The 11,794-nt window shown below is 41.8% G+C and overlaps 2 protein-coding genes across 2 annotated transcripts in view; one reads left to right on the top strand and one right to left on the bottom strand.

Annotated features, from left to right (window-relative positions):
* Positions 1-599: 599 nt before the first annotated feature.
* LOC121320593 (nyctalopin-like) lies at positions 600-10,001 on the top strand. The gene is made up of 2 exons (XM_041259055.1): positions 600-4,164; positions 4,991-10,001. Exons 1-2 carry the CDS (start codon positions 4,143-4,145, stop codon positions 6,376-6,378), a joined length of 1,410 nt encoding a protein of 469 aa, XP_041114989.1. The 5' UTR covers positions 600-4,142; the 3' UTR covers positions 6,379-10,001.
* Positions 10,002-10,437: 436 nt separating this feature from the next.
* LOC121321066 (peripheral plasma membrane protein CASK-like) overlaps positions 10,438-11,794 on the bottom strand; it is a 198,376-nt gene continuing 197,019 nt past the window's right edge. The window contains exon 27 of the mRNA XM_041259976.1: positions 10,438-11,532. Coding sequence (XP_041115910.1) covers positions 11,356-11,532 — 177 coding nt within the window. The 3' untranslated portion in view covers positions 10,438-11,355. The remainder of the gene's footprint in view (positions 11,533-11,794) is intronic.

Below are 11,794 nucleotides of genomic sequence, written 5' to 3'. Positions count from 1 at the left end.
GCTTAATTATATAAATGTGTTATTTTTAGGACTTTTGGTTTTAAGTGCTAAAACATCCCCCAGTTGGCATTGTGAACTGCAGGATTGCAATTGCATGCACCAATGATCACCTCAATGAAGATTACCTAGCTGCTTTTTGGTACTTCCAAACATATAGCAGCAGTTCATACAGCTCTACAGCATATTTCAGTGATGCAAAAGATTTGTTGTATAATTATTACATTTACAATATTTTACAGTAATTTCTCTATAGCTCATTTTGAACCTGGCATATAATAATCTTTTATGTGTATCACTTCAGCTTTAAGGGAAGCTACAATGGTATTTCCCTTTAAGTACAAAATGTAACCATTACCTAATAGGCATTTACTTCATAAAGACCTGAAATATTCTATACCAAAACAGCTCATACAAGCCTGTGACAGTCATGGTTGCAGATCTCTGCTATTTTTTCTCCCCTTCCCAGGGATCAAGCAATGTAAGTTAACTGCTGTCTTCCTAGAGTGCAATAGTTCTGGCTGAAGTTATTTTGTTCTTGTTTTGGCTTTGGACAAAATTACAAGACTCTTTCTATAATTAAAAATTGTTACTATTTTGTATGAGAAATATTCTTTTCTCATTGTATTTTTCTGTAATTTCAGATTCTTAGTGCAGGATTGTCTGCAGTGTGTGCTGTGGCACCTGTGGTGAGCAGGTGCTGTGTTCAGCAGCGCTGCACAGGACCAAGTGGCTGCTTCGATTGTGGTTGCTTGCAACCCCTCACACAGAATCTTGATGCTGTTTAGTGACGGCTCTGCACCATTACAAGGGTTGTTAGGTCATTCTAACAAGCAGACTGGCTTAGCCAGTAGCTTGCACAGGTGGGCATTGCTGTACAATGCTACCCATGGTAACTGCAAACTGGTGGACCCATACTGTACCAGTGCCAAGATTACTGACCCACTCCATTCACAGTACCAAACTGGGACTGTACTGTATTGACCTGGTGCTACAGTCACCGAACTAGTTCCAAACAGATCTGGTACCGAACAGACTGTACCAACCAGGGCTTACATCCCTGGTCTGGTACCAAGCCAGTCTAAGACCAAATTCAGGTCTTAAACAGCCCCGTTGCTGAGGCAGCACCTGTACATTTCTTACTGCAGTTAAGCACTTCTGTTGACAGAGCTTCTACTACTGATCGAGGGCCACTGCAATCTTGCAAGTGCCCTGGCCTACAGAAGGTGAGACGAGCCTCTCCCAGTGTACCTGAACTTTTTTTCAGGTCCGGTTGTCTTGGGGTCACCTGGCTACAGCTGGTGTTTCCCGGTCTATGGACACCTTTTATATAGGGTGCATGATGCGGAGAAACTGGGCCTTGCCCAATTTCTGCCAGTAGAGGCTTTAGTTACCCTTCTGTGCAAGGGTGCCATCTGCCCCAACTAACTTTACCAGGTCTCAGAGGTGTTCTTCAAGCGTGCTTATTCAGCCAGTCCATTTGCCACACAGCTGGGCGACTTTAGTAGTATTGTGGTAGGCTACCAGTCATATTTGCTAAGGTCACTTTCTGACAGCCACAGGCCTTCACTAGAACTACTGAATAAATTGTGCCTGGTTAATAAGAACCTGCCCTGTCTGCCAAAGCTGAATGGACAGGCTGTAGGTTGAAACCTGACTGCTGGTAGCCACATGCAGGCAGCTTTGACTTTCCCTGGCACACGTCCCTGACGGGGACAAAGCAGCTGCCTCAAAGACCGGTACAGTTGGCTACGCCTGATGCCAGAGGTGTTGTTCAGAACTGGCCATCGGGTGCTGCCACAAGGCTATAATAGGTTCCACTTACCAGCAAAAATCGGACAGCAGCCCTAAGGGTTTGCTGCCACAGGTCCAGGGACCTTTTTCAGAGCTCCATCTGGAGTATTGGAATCAGTGCACCACGGACATCTGGGTGCTTACTACTGTTGAGACTGGCTGCTGTCTGCAGTTCAAGCATGGTCCTCTTCCCTTTTGGGGCGTGACTGTAACATCAGTCACATACCCACAGGACACTAGTGATGTCTCAGGAGGTAGCAACTCTGCTACAAAAATTGACTATTCGCATGATGGAGGAAGGGTTCCAGTCCAGGTGCCCAAGCAGGATGGTGGTCTCGGATGGATCCTTGACTTCAGACGGGTCTACCTGTATCTGACCCGAAGAAGTTTCAGAATGTTGAAAATGAACAGCTGTTGCAGTCAATCAGGCCAGATGACTAGTTCACCATGGTGGACCTCAAAGATGCCTATTTCCACATCTCCAGGAAGTACCTACGGTTTGCCTTTCAGGGTACAGCATAGGAGTTCTTGGGTCTTGCCATTTTGTCTCTAGCTCCCCGTGCCATTTTGAAGTGCATGGAAGCTATCCTGGTCATACAGACAACACAACAGGTGGTTATCCTCGTTTGGAAGAGCAAAGATAGATCTCTTTGCCTCCCAGGAATTGACCCACTGTCCTCTCTGGCTCTCCATAATAGGAGGCGGGGACCTGTTGGCAGTAGATGCCTTTGCACACCAGTGGGTGATGCTACTGTTATATGCCTTCCCATCACTTGCCCTGCTCCTGCTGTCTGGAGACTATCGGGCAGGACTGGGCCCAGGTGCACCTAATAGCCTCCTTTTGGCCCAGGAAAACCCTGATGCAGCTCCTGAGCAGCCAGCCTTGGAGGCTGCCCAAGCACCACAACCTGCTCAGTCAGGCATGGAGAACCTTATGGCATACCGACCCATTGAGCCTGTAGCTTTGGGTCTGGTCTCCTGAACAGCTGCATTTGAGCCATCTGGGTCTGTCAAGTAGGGTTATTGACACCTTACAAAATGCCAGTACAGGTACAAGTGCAGCATCTTTCAGACATGTCTGCCTCATGGGTTCCACCGCACAACTTGTCACATGACAATAATATTGCATTTGTTGCCGGACCTGTATGTTGAGGGGGCTATTTCGGCTTGCCATGTCAAAATTGACTTGCGCTCCCCAGGAGCCCAACTTCCTGGCTGGGCAATTTGTGAAAGGAGTTCGGTGGCTTTGGCCACCTATGAAGGATGTTGTTCCTTGTTGGAGTTTAAACGTGGTGCTTAGTGCATTCTTGAAGCCTCCATTTGAAACCTTGCATTCAGCTGAGCTGAAATATCTGTCATTCTGCAATATTACCCTTAAGATGGCTTTGGTATAGTCACTCATTAGGTAATGTTTATATTTTATACCTCGTTTTCTGAAATAGAAATGTAACCATTAACCTTCAAGGTCCACGATTGCAGCAGACTTGAAGAAAAAATGACGCTGAGGTCTGTGTGGGGGCAGGCCATTACTTATTTAAAGTAGCTTTGGTATAGAGTATTCAGGTTTCAGGTCTTTAGGAGGTAAACACGCATTCAGTAATGGTTACATTTCTATTTCAGGGAATCATGATAATATCCTAACGTTTTTCTTGTAAATAGTGTATTCGTGCATGCTGGGTGGGAGATCTTAGTTACATGGATCTGGTTAAAATAAAGGAGATTTCTGATGAGGTAACCTGCATGAAATATGCTGTTGCTCTCTTCTAGGAGAGACTGGGTTGTGATTTGATTTGGGAATAGAGATTTTACTCCATCACCTCTAATCCTCCTTTTTATCCAGAGGATTTGTCAGACATTAAGTGATAGCTTAATGGAGAAAATGCATTTAAAAAAAAAAAAAAAAAAAAAAAAATCCTAGTGGTAAGGGTAGAGAAACTAAACCCAGTCCTTCACACACCATGCAGGGAGCTAACAGGCTGGCAGTCAAGCACAGCAGCAAGGTAAACAGCATGTTTAGTTATTTACTGAATTTTTCTAATTTCAATATGATTTGTTATTTACGTCCGTGTTTTTTTTTTTAATGCAGGACACACAGTGTATATTTTGTTAAACTTTACATTTTGTAAAATGTTCTTTTATAGTCCTGTTTTTTTATATAGAATGTTTTAATGTTCTTTTCAGATGCTACAGGTGTAATTTATAGAGAAGCATTGTGTTGTCCTGTTTAATGGAATTAGTACAAAAACACTTGAGCGAAGATTTCTTAGTGTTATTTGTTGTTATTTTAGATCTCTCCCACTTCTACTCATCCCCATTTAATCCTGAAATGCCACCAGCGAATAGACACTGTGATGTTTTTTCTAATTTTAAATGGTAAGTATTGATTTTATGTCTACATTTGGAACAACAGTTAATTGGAAAATGCATCTAAAAAGTTTTATATCCAGTGTTATATGGTTTTGACACTCTGGAGCTCTGATTAACAGCTATATTAAGACTGCTAGAAGTTCCTGTGACTTATCAACACTGAGATGGCTTTCTGTGGGTTATCAAATGCACTCCTGCCGTTTTTTCCCAAGCCTCAGTCGTCAGATGTGAAGTTTGGAAGTCTGTGTGATAGATTACACTCTTCATTCCTACCTGGCACTCCACAAGCAGGCCTTTCAATAAGACGACTTATGTATCTGTATGCTTCCTGCCAGGCATATAAAGGCATGAGAAAAGCAGAGAGAACATGAAGCCACTTTGTGGCTTGGAACTTGGTTTCAGGAGACTGCATGGCACACCAGGAGAGACTTGAGGTTTGATACAGGAAAGTTGCCCTAAACTAGGTCTCTCGGAACCAGATTTCAACCACTGTTCCTGAAAAACTGGCTTTGTATTTCTTCTGCTTAGCGTGCTAAAAATCTTGTATTTTCAGTAGTTGGCCAACGAGTAGTCCCAGAGGACAACAGGCATACCCAACTGCAAATGGTTACATAGAGTAATAAGGTTACATATATTTGACTAGACCCCGTTCCTTGTATCAAACACAAGATCTGTCCAGCAACACATAACGTATTGCATATAAATATTTAGAATTTTCAAGCACAATATGCTACAGAGGGTCATGGCAAAATATTGTACTATATCTGATACAGCAGTGTACATACAAATATATATACAGAGCAGTTCTTGACATTTCTTCTTCCTTCTCCAGTTTCTTTTCTCCTGATCCCCCATGTCCTTGCTCCCTGGGCCTGTGCCCGTTCCTGCCCTGCTCGCTGCACCTGTACCCAGGAGCGGAGTTGCACTGTGCTGTGTGACCACTCCAGCCTTGCTGATCTCCCTAAGGAGTTCCCCTGCGAGGCTGTGTCCATCAACCTGGAGAAGAACAACATCAAGTTTTTGTCTGAGAGGGCCTTCGGCACCCTGCCTTCCCTACACTACCTGTCACTAGACCACAACAACATCTCCTTCATCACGCCAGGGGCCTTCAAGGGTCTGCCCAACCTGGTGGAGCTCAAGATGGCTCACAATGAATACATCCGCTACCTGCACACCCGGACCTTCACCGCCCTCAAGCGTCTTGTCAAGCTGGACCTCTCCAACAGCAACCTCTTCAACATGCCCGACCGCATCTTCCTGGAGCAGGTTGCCCTCAGGGAGCTCCTCCTCTTTCAGAACAACTTCCGCCGGATCCCAGGGGCAATCCGAGGCATGGAGAACCTGACACACGTCTACCTGGAGCGCAACAGGATCGAGGCCGTGGCCTACAACTCCCTGCAAGGCCTGAGCAACCTCAAATACGTGAACCTGCAGGAAAACCACATCAACGTCATCCACGACCAGGCTTTCCAGGACTGCCGGCGGATCGAGTACTTCTACCTGAACGACAACCTGTTGAGTGACCTGCCCCGGCACTCATTCAAAGGTCTGAGGCGTATGAAGATGCTCAACTTGGGCGGCAACCTCTTCACCAATGTCTCCAATACCTGGTTCAGTGACCTAACAGAGCTGGAGGTGCTCTACTTGGACAGGAACCAGCTCACCTTCATTGAGGAGGGAGCCTTCGAGAACCTGAGCAGCCTTATTTCCCTCCACCTCAACAGTAACAACCTCACCTCCCTACCCCTTTTTGTCTTCCAGCCAATCTACTTCCTGGGTCGGCTCTACCTCTTTCGTAATCCCTGGGAGTGTGACTGCACCATGGAATGGCTTAAGGAGTGGATGGAGAACTACAAGCTGGTCAGAGACATCCCCTGCACCTCTCCCCCCTCGGTAGCTGGGCTGGACCTCAGTGTGGTGGTCTTCACCAAATCCATGGATGGTTTTTGCCTGGACCCAGTGGAGCTCAATGTGAACTCTGTCGCACCGACGCCCACCGAGGGCCTGCGCTACGCCACAGGGAACAAGTTCAGCAACCTCATCTCCAAGCTCTTGCAACAAGAACTCGGAGAGCCTGGCAACTCCTCCGAGACTTTCAGGAATGCGTCACTGCTGGATGGAATAGATAATAAAGTGTCTGCTGGAGTCTTGCACTCCAAGATGAATGTGCTGCTGCAGGCTATCCTGCCTTGTTTAGTGCTCGGTCTCCTCAATCAGTGATGTTATGGTTGCTTTCCTGATTGATAATCAGGATGTTTCCTTATATGTTGAACTGTGACATCTTACAAAAACCCCACAGTTCATTGCTGGAGATCTGGCAGCACAATGGGAAGGTGACTCTGTTTAGATCTGGCTGTTTTCTAATGTATCATGCACACCTTCCCTGCTTGCGGACGGTATGTTACTAATAAAGCACACTGATCCTTTTGAAAACCATTGTAACTTCATGCATCAATCTGTGTAAGACTCAGGGTTAGATGCAGAAGGCCTTGCACATTGAGGTAGCTTATCTGCAGGTGTTGGGTACTGGAAAGGAGACTACACAAACTGGTTTGTTCTGAAGCCTGGAAGCTTACAATCATGTTAGTTTAAGAATTAATTTGACTGAACTGGATTTGGATACACTATTTCATCAAGCAAGGGATCCCCAGAAAATATAAGAAATTAAGTGTTTTAATTGATAAACACTTAAAAATGTGACTTTAAATAAGACCTATTCTGACTTAGACTATAGAATTGAATGTGCTTTGCATGAGGTGTAATATATAATAAACATTTTAAATAACGCTAGACACAATCTCATGTTAGTTCTAAATAGGAAAGTGCCGTTCCTGTATGTGATTAGTGTAGCATTCTGGCATATTCAGGCAGGCAACCTTTATTTTTAAGTATCGCAAAAACTTCTGCTTTAGCAGGTTCCTTCAGCTACCTTACAGATGGTATGTCCAGTTTTGTTCAATTCAATGGCTTTGGATTTCCAAGCAATTCACAAATGCAATAATCTTCTTAATGTAAGGCTGATCTGCACTAAAAGCCCTTCCCTCACTTAACCAAATGGAGTAGATTTAGCATTGTGTTTCTTTCAGTTATGGAAATAGCTATGGCTGATATGCACTGGGAATTACAGGGACAATTTTGGTTCATTGTGTATCTCTTTTTTTTTTAAGGCTGGATGCATGTAAAGGGAAAGCTTGCATGTAAGATTTTAAACTTATTTCTTTCATGCCTGTTTTTATCTAAGTAAATTTAAATTAATGTTGCACTTTTATATGGCGAACAGATCTGGCCATTTTGTTTGGTTTGCACAATCATCAGATGTTTACCAAGTTTTGTATACTTTATAGACACATTGTTTTTGTAGGTGCCATATATGTTGTTTAATGTTATTCACTCGAATAAATGGAGAAATAAGCCAATTACAGATTTTTTTGTTAACCTTTTTTGGTTGTATTTTATGAAAAACACATGCACACATTAGGGAAAGACCGGCTCGGCTCAGTTCACACTGCTTCAACATGTTAGTCTGTGTTAATGGATTAAAACTCAATATGTAACAAACATGATTATATCCTTGCAGACTGTCCTTCCAGTAAGGATTTAAAAATTACATATTTGAAAACATTTTTGTGCCATTTTCATAAAGCTAACACTGTGTTTCCATATATTTATTTGCAGAAGTCAATAGACCCACAGGTGTTTGAGTTGGAAAAATTCCATCTCAGAAACATTCAGAGCAATTACAAATAAAACATTAAAATAGCAACTCATTGTAAGGAATGTGTTGTTACTGTGGTTAATTGCTGTTCTGATGCCTGTTGAAGTGCTGAGGCTCCTCCACAGCCTGCTCTGTTCTTTGCCAGACTGAACCTTCCTCTGAGCTTCTTGACTTCTCCACAGCCAACCCCATCTACAAACCTGTTACATCACCAGTTGTGGAAAGTTGTCTGAATAAAAACTTACAATACAAAAGTCATGCGTGTGGGCAGTTTCATTTAGACTAGGAATTTGTTGTAAATTGAGGAGTGACCCTGCACTCCCTCCACAACAACTGAAATACCTTGCAGACTTGTCATGTCCCTACCGCAGAGTTCCTCAAAGTTTTGCCCTCAAGGCAAGATGACACAAACTGGAACAGTGCAACGGTAGAGTGATTGTGCTGCAGCAGCAGGGGAGGTGTTACATTCTACTACTCTGTTCTCTAAATGTGTGCTCTGGTTCTGTGTTTTAATGATATTTATTTGACACTTTGAATTAGGGGTTAGTTAAACGTAAAAGTACTCCTTTTGTAGCTTGCATCTCTTGGTCACCTCTTCATTTGCCAAAAATAAATAAATCAAAGAGATGTGCAATGAACACGCTGCAGCTACCCAGACAAGTCAAGAACACTGCCGGAATGAAGGAGTGCAATGGAACAGAACAGGTTTTCTATTTAGGTAAAAGGTCAATACATATAGTTCACCCGAGAGGAATTATGTAATAACCAAATTAATGATGCTGAGCTGCAACATACAAGCAGCAGGCCCCAATAGTAGAGTTGGGATGGTGTTGCATCCCATACAAATTAGAATATTTTTTTTGTACATATTTATGAAGGTACTGCCACCCTATTGTTATAGATTTTCAATCCATCGTTTTGTAGTCTGACTGCACTGCTAAAGTACTACTTTAAATGACAGTACATGTTCTCGTTACCATTAATCCAAAATAATAATTTAAAAATATAACATTATTGGGTGGAGATGTAGTGGCAGGGTCCTGCATTCAGGTTTAACTTTACATGTAATGCAGTGTAAAACAGAAATCCTTTGTGCCTGTGTAACACCATGCTGCATGTTTATGAGAAAGTAAAAACTGGGCCGCTGTGAATGTAAAGAGCAAGTGTGACACCTCAAGGTGTGGCCAAAGACGCAAACAGTGCGTCACTCAAGCAGACTAGAGGTACGCCTTGCTTCTCCTGAAACACACAAGGGAATGTCAACAAGCGTTTCCAGTAAATAATTGAATAGCAACAGCTATCAGATGGCTTGGTTAATTATAGAGCCTGTTCCTGTTGTGGTTTTGAGTCTGCAGGTTTTAATGAGCATGTTCACCATTCAGCATATGCATATTATATATATATATATATACACACACAGTACATATAGTTTATAAAATATCTGAAATAAGGGACAGTAAAGTTTAACCAGTTTTTTGTTTGTCTGTAGTTATTTGTGGGTAATAAGCACACCTATTAATGTTACTGGTAACATTCTTGCCTGACCATGTACAATAACTGAACAGAAGATACTGTGGTCAACATTGCTATCCGTCTCGTGTCCTGGCAGTGCACTGTAATGTCCGTTTTGAGAAGTGCATGCAATTGTTTTTATAATGTCTCCCCAGAGAATAAATGGAATTCTGCTTGGTGTGTTTTCCTGCATAATGATTATGGGATATTTTCCCCTTTCTTTACCTCTGGAATTGTCTATTTCTGCATGTCCCCTGGAATGGTATTTTATCCAGTACAGCACACTGATCCAACTAAGGTAACGAATGTAGGTGGTGAGGAAGCATTGCAGATCAACGCCACTGTAACTAACCCTAGAAATACATTGCAGTCAGCCCTTTGAGAGCTAAATAACTGTGTGCCCACTGCATCTTACTGCTGCCCCTCAAGTGACCGGTGACTTTGAAGGTTTATGGGCACTCTGTACAGTTAATGGGGATGTGCTATGAGAGTTTACAGCAAACAAGCTGTTCAATTTGAGAATGCACTATGTTTGTAAGTGACTGTTTAATGGGTTAGATAACACAAGCAGAACACCTTGGTGTATATATACTGTTTAGTTTAATTCTCTATGATTACTGCCAATATATTTTTGGTCATTATATTTTAGGTGTGTGTACTTTGAAAGGAAATGGTAAGGAGACAAAAGAGATGTCTGCATATAAAAAAAAAAGATGAATCAAAGGCATTTTACTTGTTGAACACAGAAAAGGAAGTATATTTAAAAAAAAAAAACTGTTCAGACTGTAGAGCTGCTTTTCATTTTCAGAGGAATTTACACAGGGCAGTTAGAAGAAAACAGTTTGAGATGCAGACAGTTTTGTTTTGATGCACAAACTGGCTCTTCGTTTACACAGTATTTGCTTGCAAATTGTGCGCACCTCCTTGAAACAATTACATACAGAATAAAAATCAGCATTTGTTTTTTCTTTTGATTAAACTTAATTAAAACATTAATACTCTCAGACGACACACTTTTCTGCAATGGCGAATCCAGTACATTTTCTTCCCCCTTTTTCTTACAACAAATTAAAATCGAGACAATTTACAAACACATCTCCACTACATGATCAATAAAAATCAGTTGTTTATAAAGTTGCCCAAAATGCAAGGGATGTGCATAGGTTTACATTTTTTTCCCATAAATATTTAATTCCCTTGGGTGTTTTGTTTTTTTCCAAACTAATGGAATGTACTCTGCTGTAGATTACAGTAGTTTGACACTGATAACACCAACAGCATGAAAGCTTGCGACTGTCCACATGCATAAGACCTCATTCAAATCTCTAAAACATTTATGTACCTCTTTAAAGAGACAGTATTGCTGTGAGGCTGCATTTCAGACAAGGAGAAAGGTAAAAAATTAACAGCTTTAAAAAAAAAACAGCCAAATGAATGCATTTTAATATACATACACACTCCGTTCACTTGCCTGATTCAAACAAAAGATCTAAGTGCATAAATGAAGTTTTTAAATCATGAAATAACACTGTAGTGTTTACCTACTTAACATTTGTCTACACTAGGAGATGGGATATCATACAAGGCAGCGTTCAGTGTGCAGGTTATGCTTATGTTAAAAATTGAAATCTCTTCCAATTTAAGAACTGTATAACCAATGACAGATACTGTGTTATGGAATGCGCATATATTTATGACAAACAGAATATGCTTTGTTATTATTCATTTTTACATTTAAAATCTGTACCTGTGAGTAACATGATACTGTCTCTTTAAAAATTCTCTATAAAATGTTGCCTCCTATCTATAAGAACATGACAAGATTACAAAATGTTATGAACACTACGTCTAGGTAGTCTGTAGGGGCCGAGACCTATTGATTTAAGGTCATTTACAACGAGGTTTCTCACTGTTTGAGGTGTTGTTTCAGGGAATGATGAAGTTCCGCTAAGAAGCATTACCAGGAGGGTCTAATAGACCCAGGAGACAGGCACCCACTGTGGGGTAGTGCACACAACGTCGATCGCTTCCTCCAGGTGTCTGATGGTCTCATCAATCTCGTTGTTGATGATCGTCAGGTCGAAGTAGTGCGCGTATGTTTTCTGTAAAATTTCTGATTCCTTCTGCAGCCTCTGAAGGGATTCATCCTGAAAGAACAAGGAATCAAACTAAGATAAAGGACAAGGCCCCGTGCAGAGGTCTGTTTCTCTTCTAGCAGCCCTGTACACATGGGTACCAAAGTGAGAGCACAATCTTATAGCCTTCAAGGTCATAGTTCTGTGTTTTTAAGTTACTGAACTTCTAAACATGTCTTTGCATTGAGCTGTTTTTTTTTTTGTTTGTTTTTTTGTTAACAACTATGACCTTCAACACACAAGCTTTCACATAGCAAGATTATTTCAAATTTGA

This window comes from Polyodon spathula, chromosome 9 (assembly GCF_017654505.1).
Source record: "Polyodon spathula isolate WHYD16114869_AA chromosome 9, ASM1765450v1, whole genome shotgun sequence".
Lineage (NCBI taxonomy): Eukaryota > Metazoa > Chordata > Actinopteri > Acipenseriformes > Polyodontidae > Polyodon > Polyodon spathula.
This window is presented reverse-complemented; position numbering and strand designations above follow the sequence as displayed.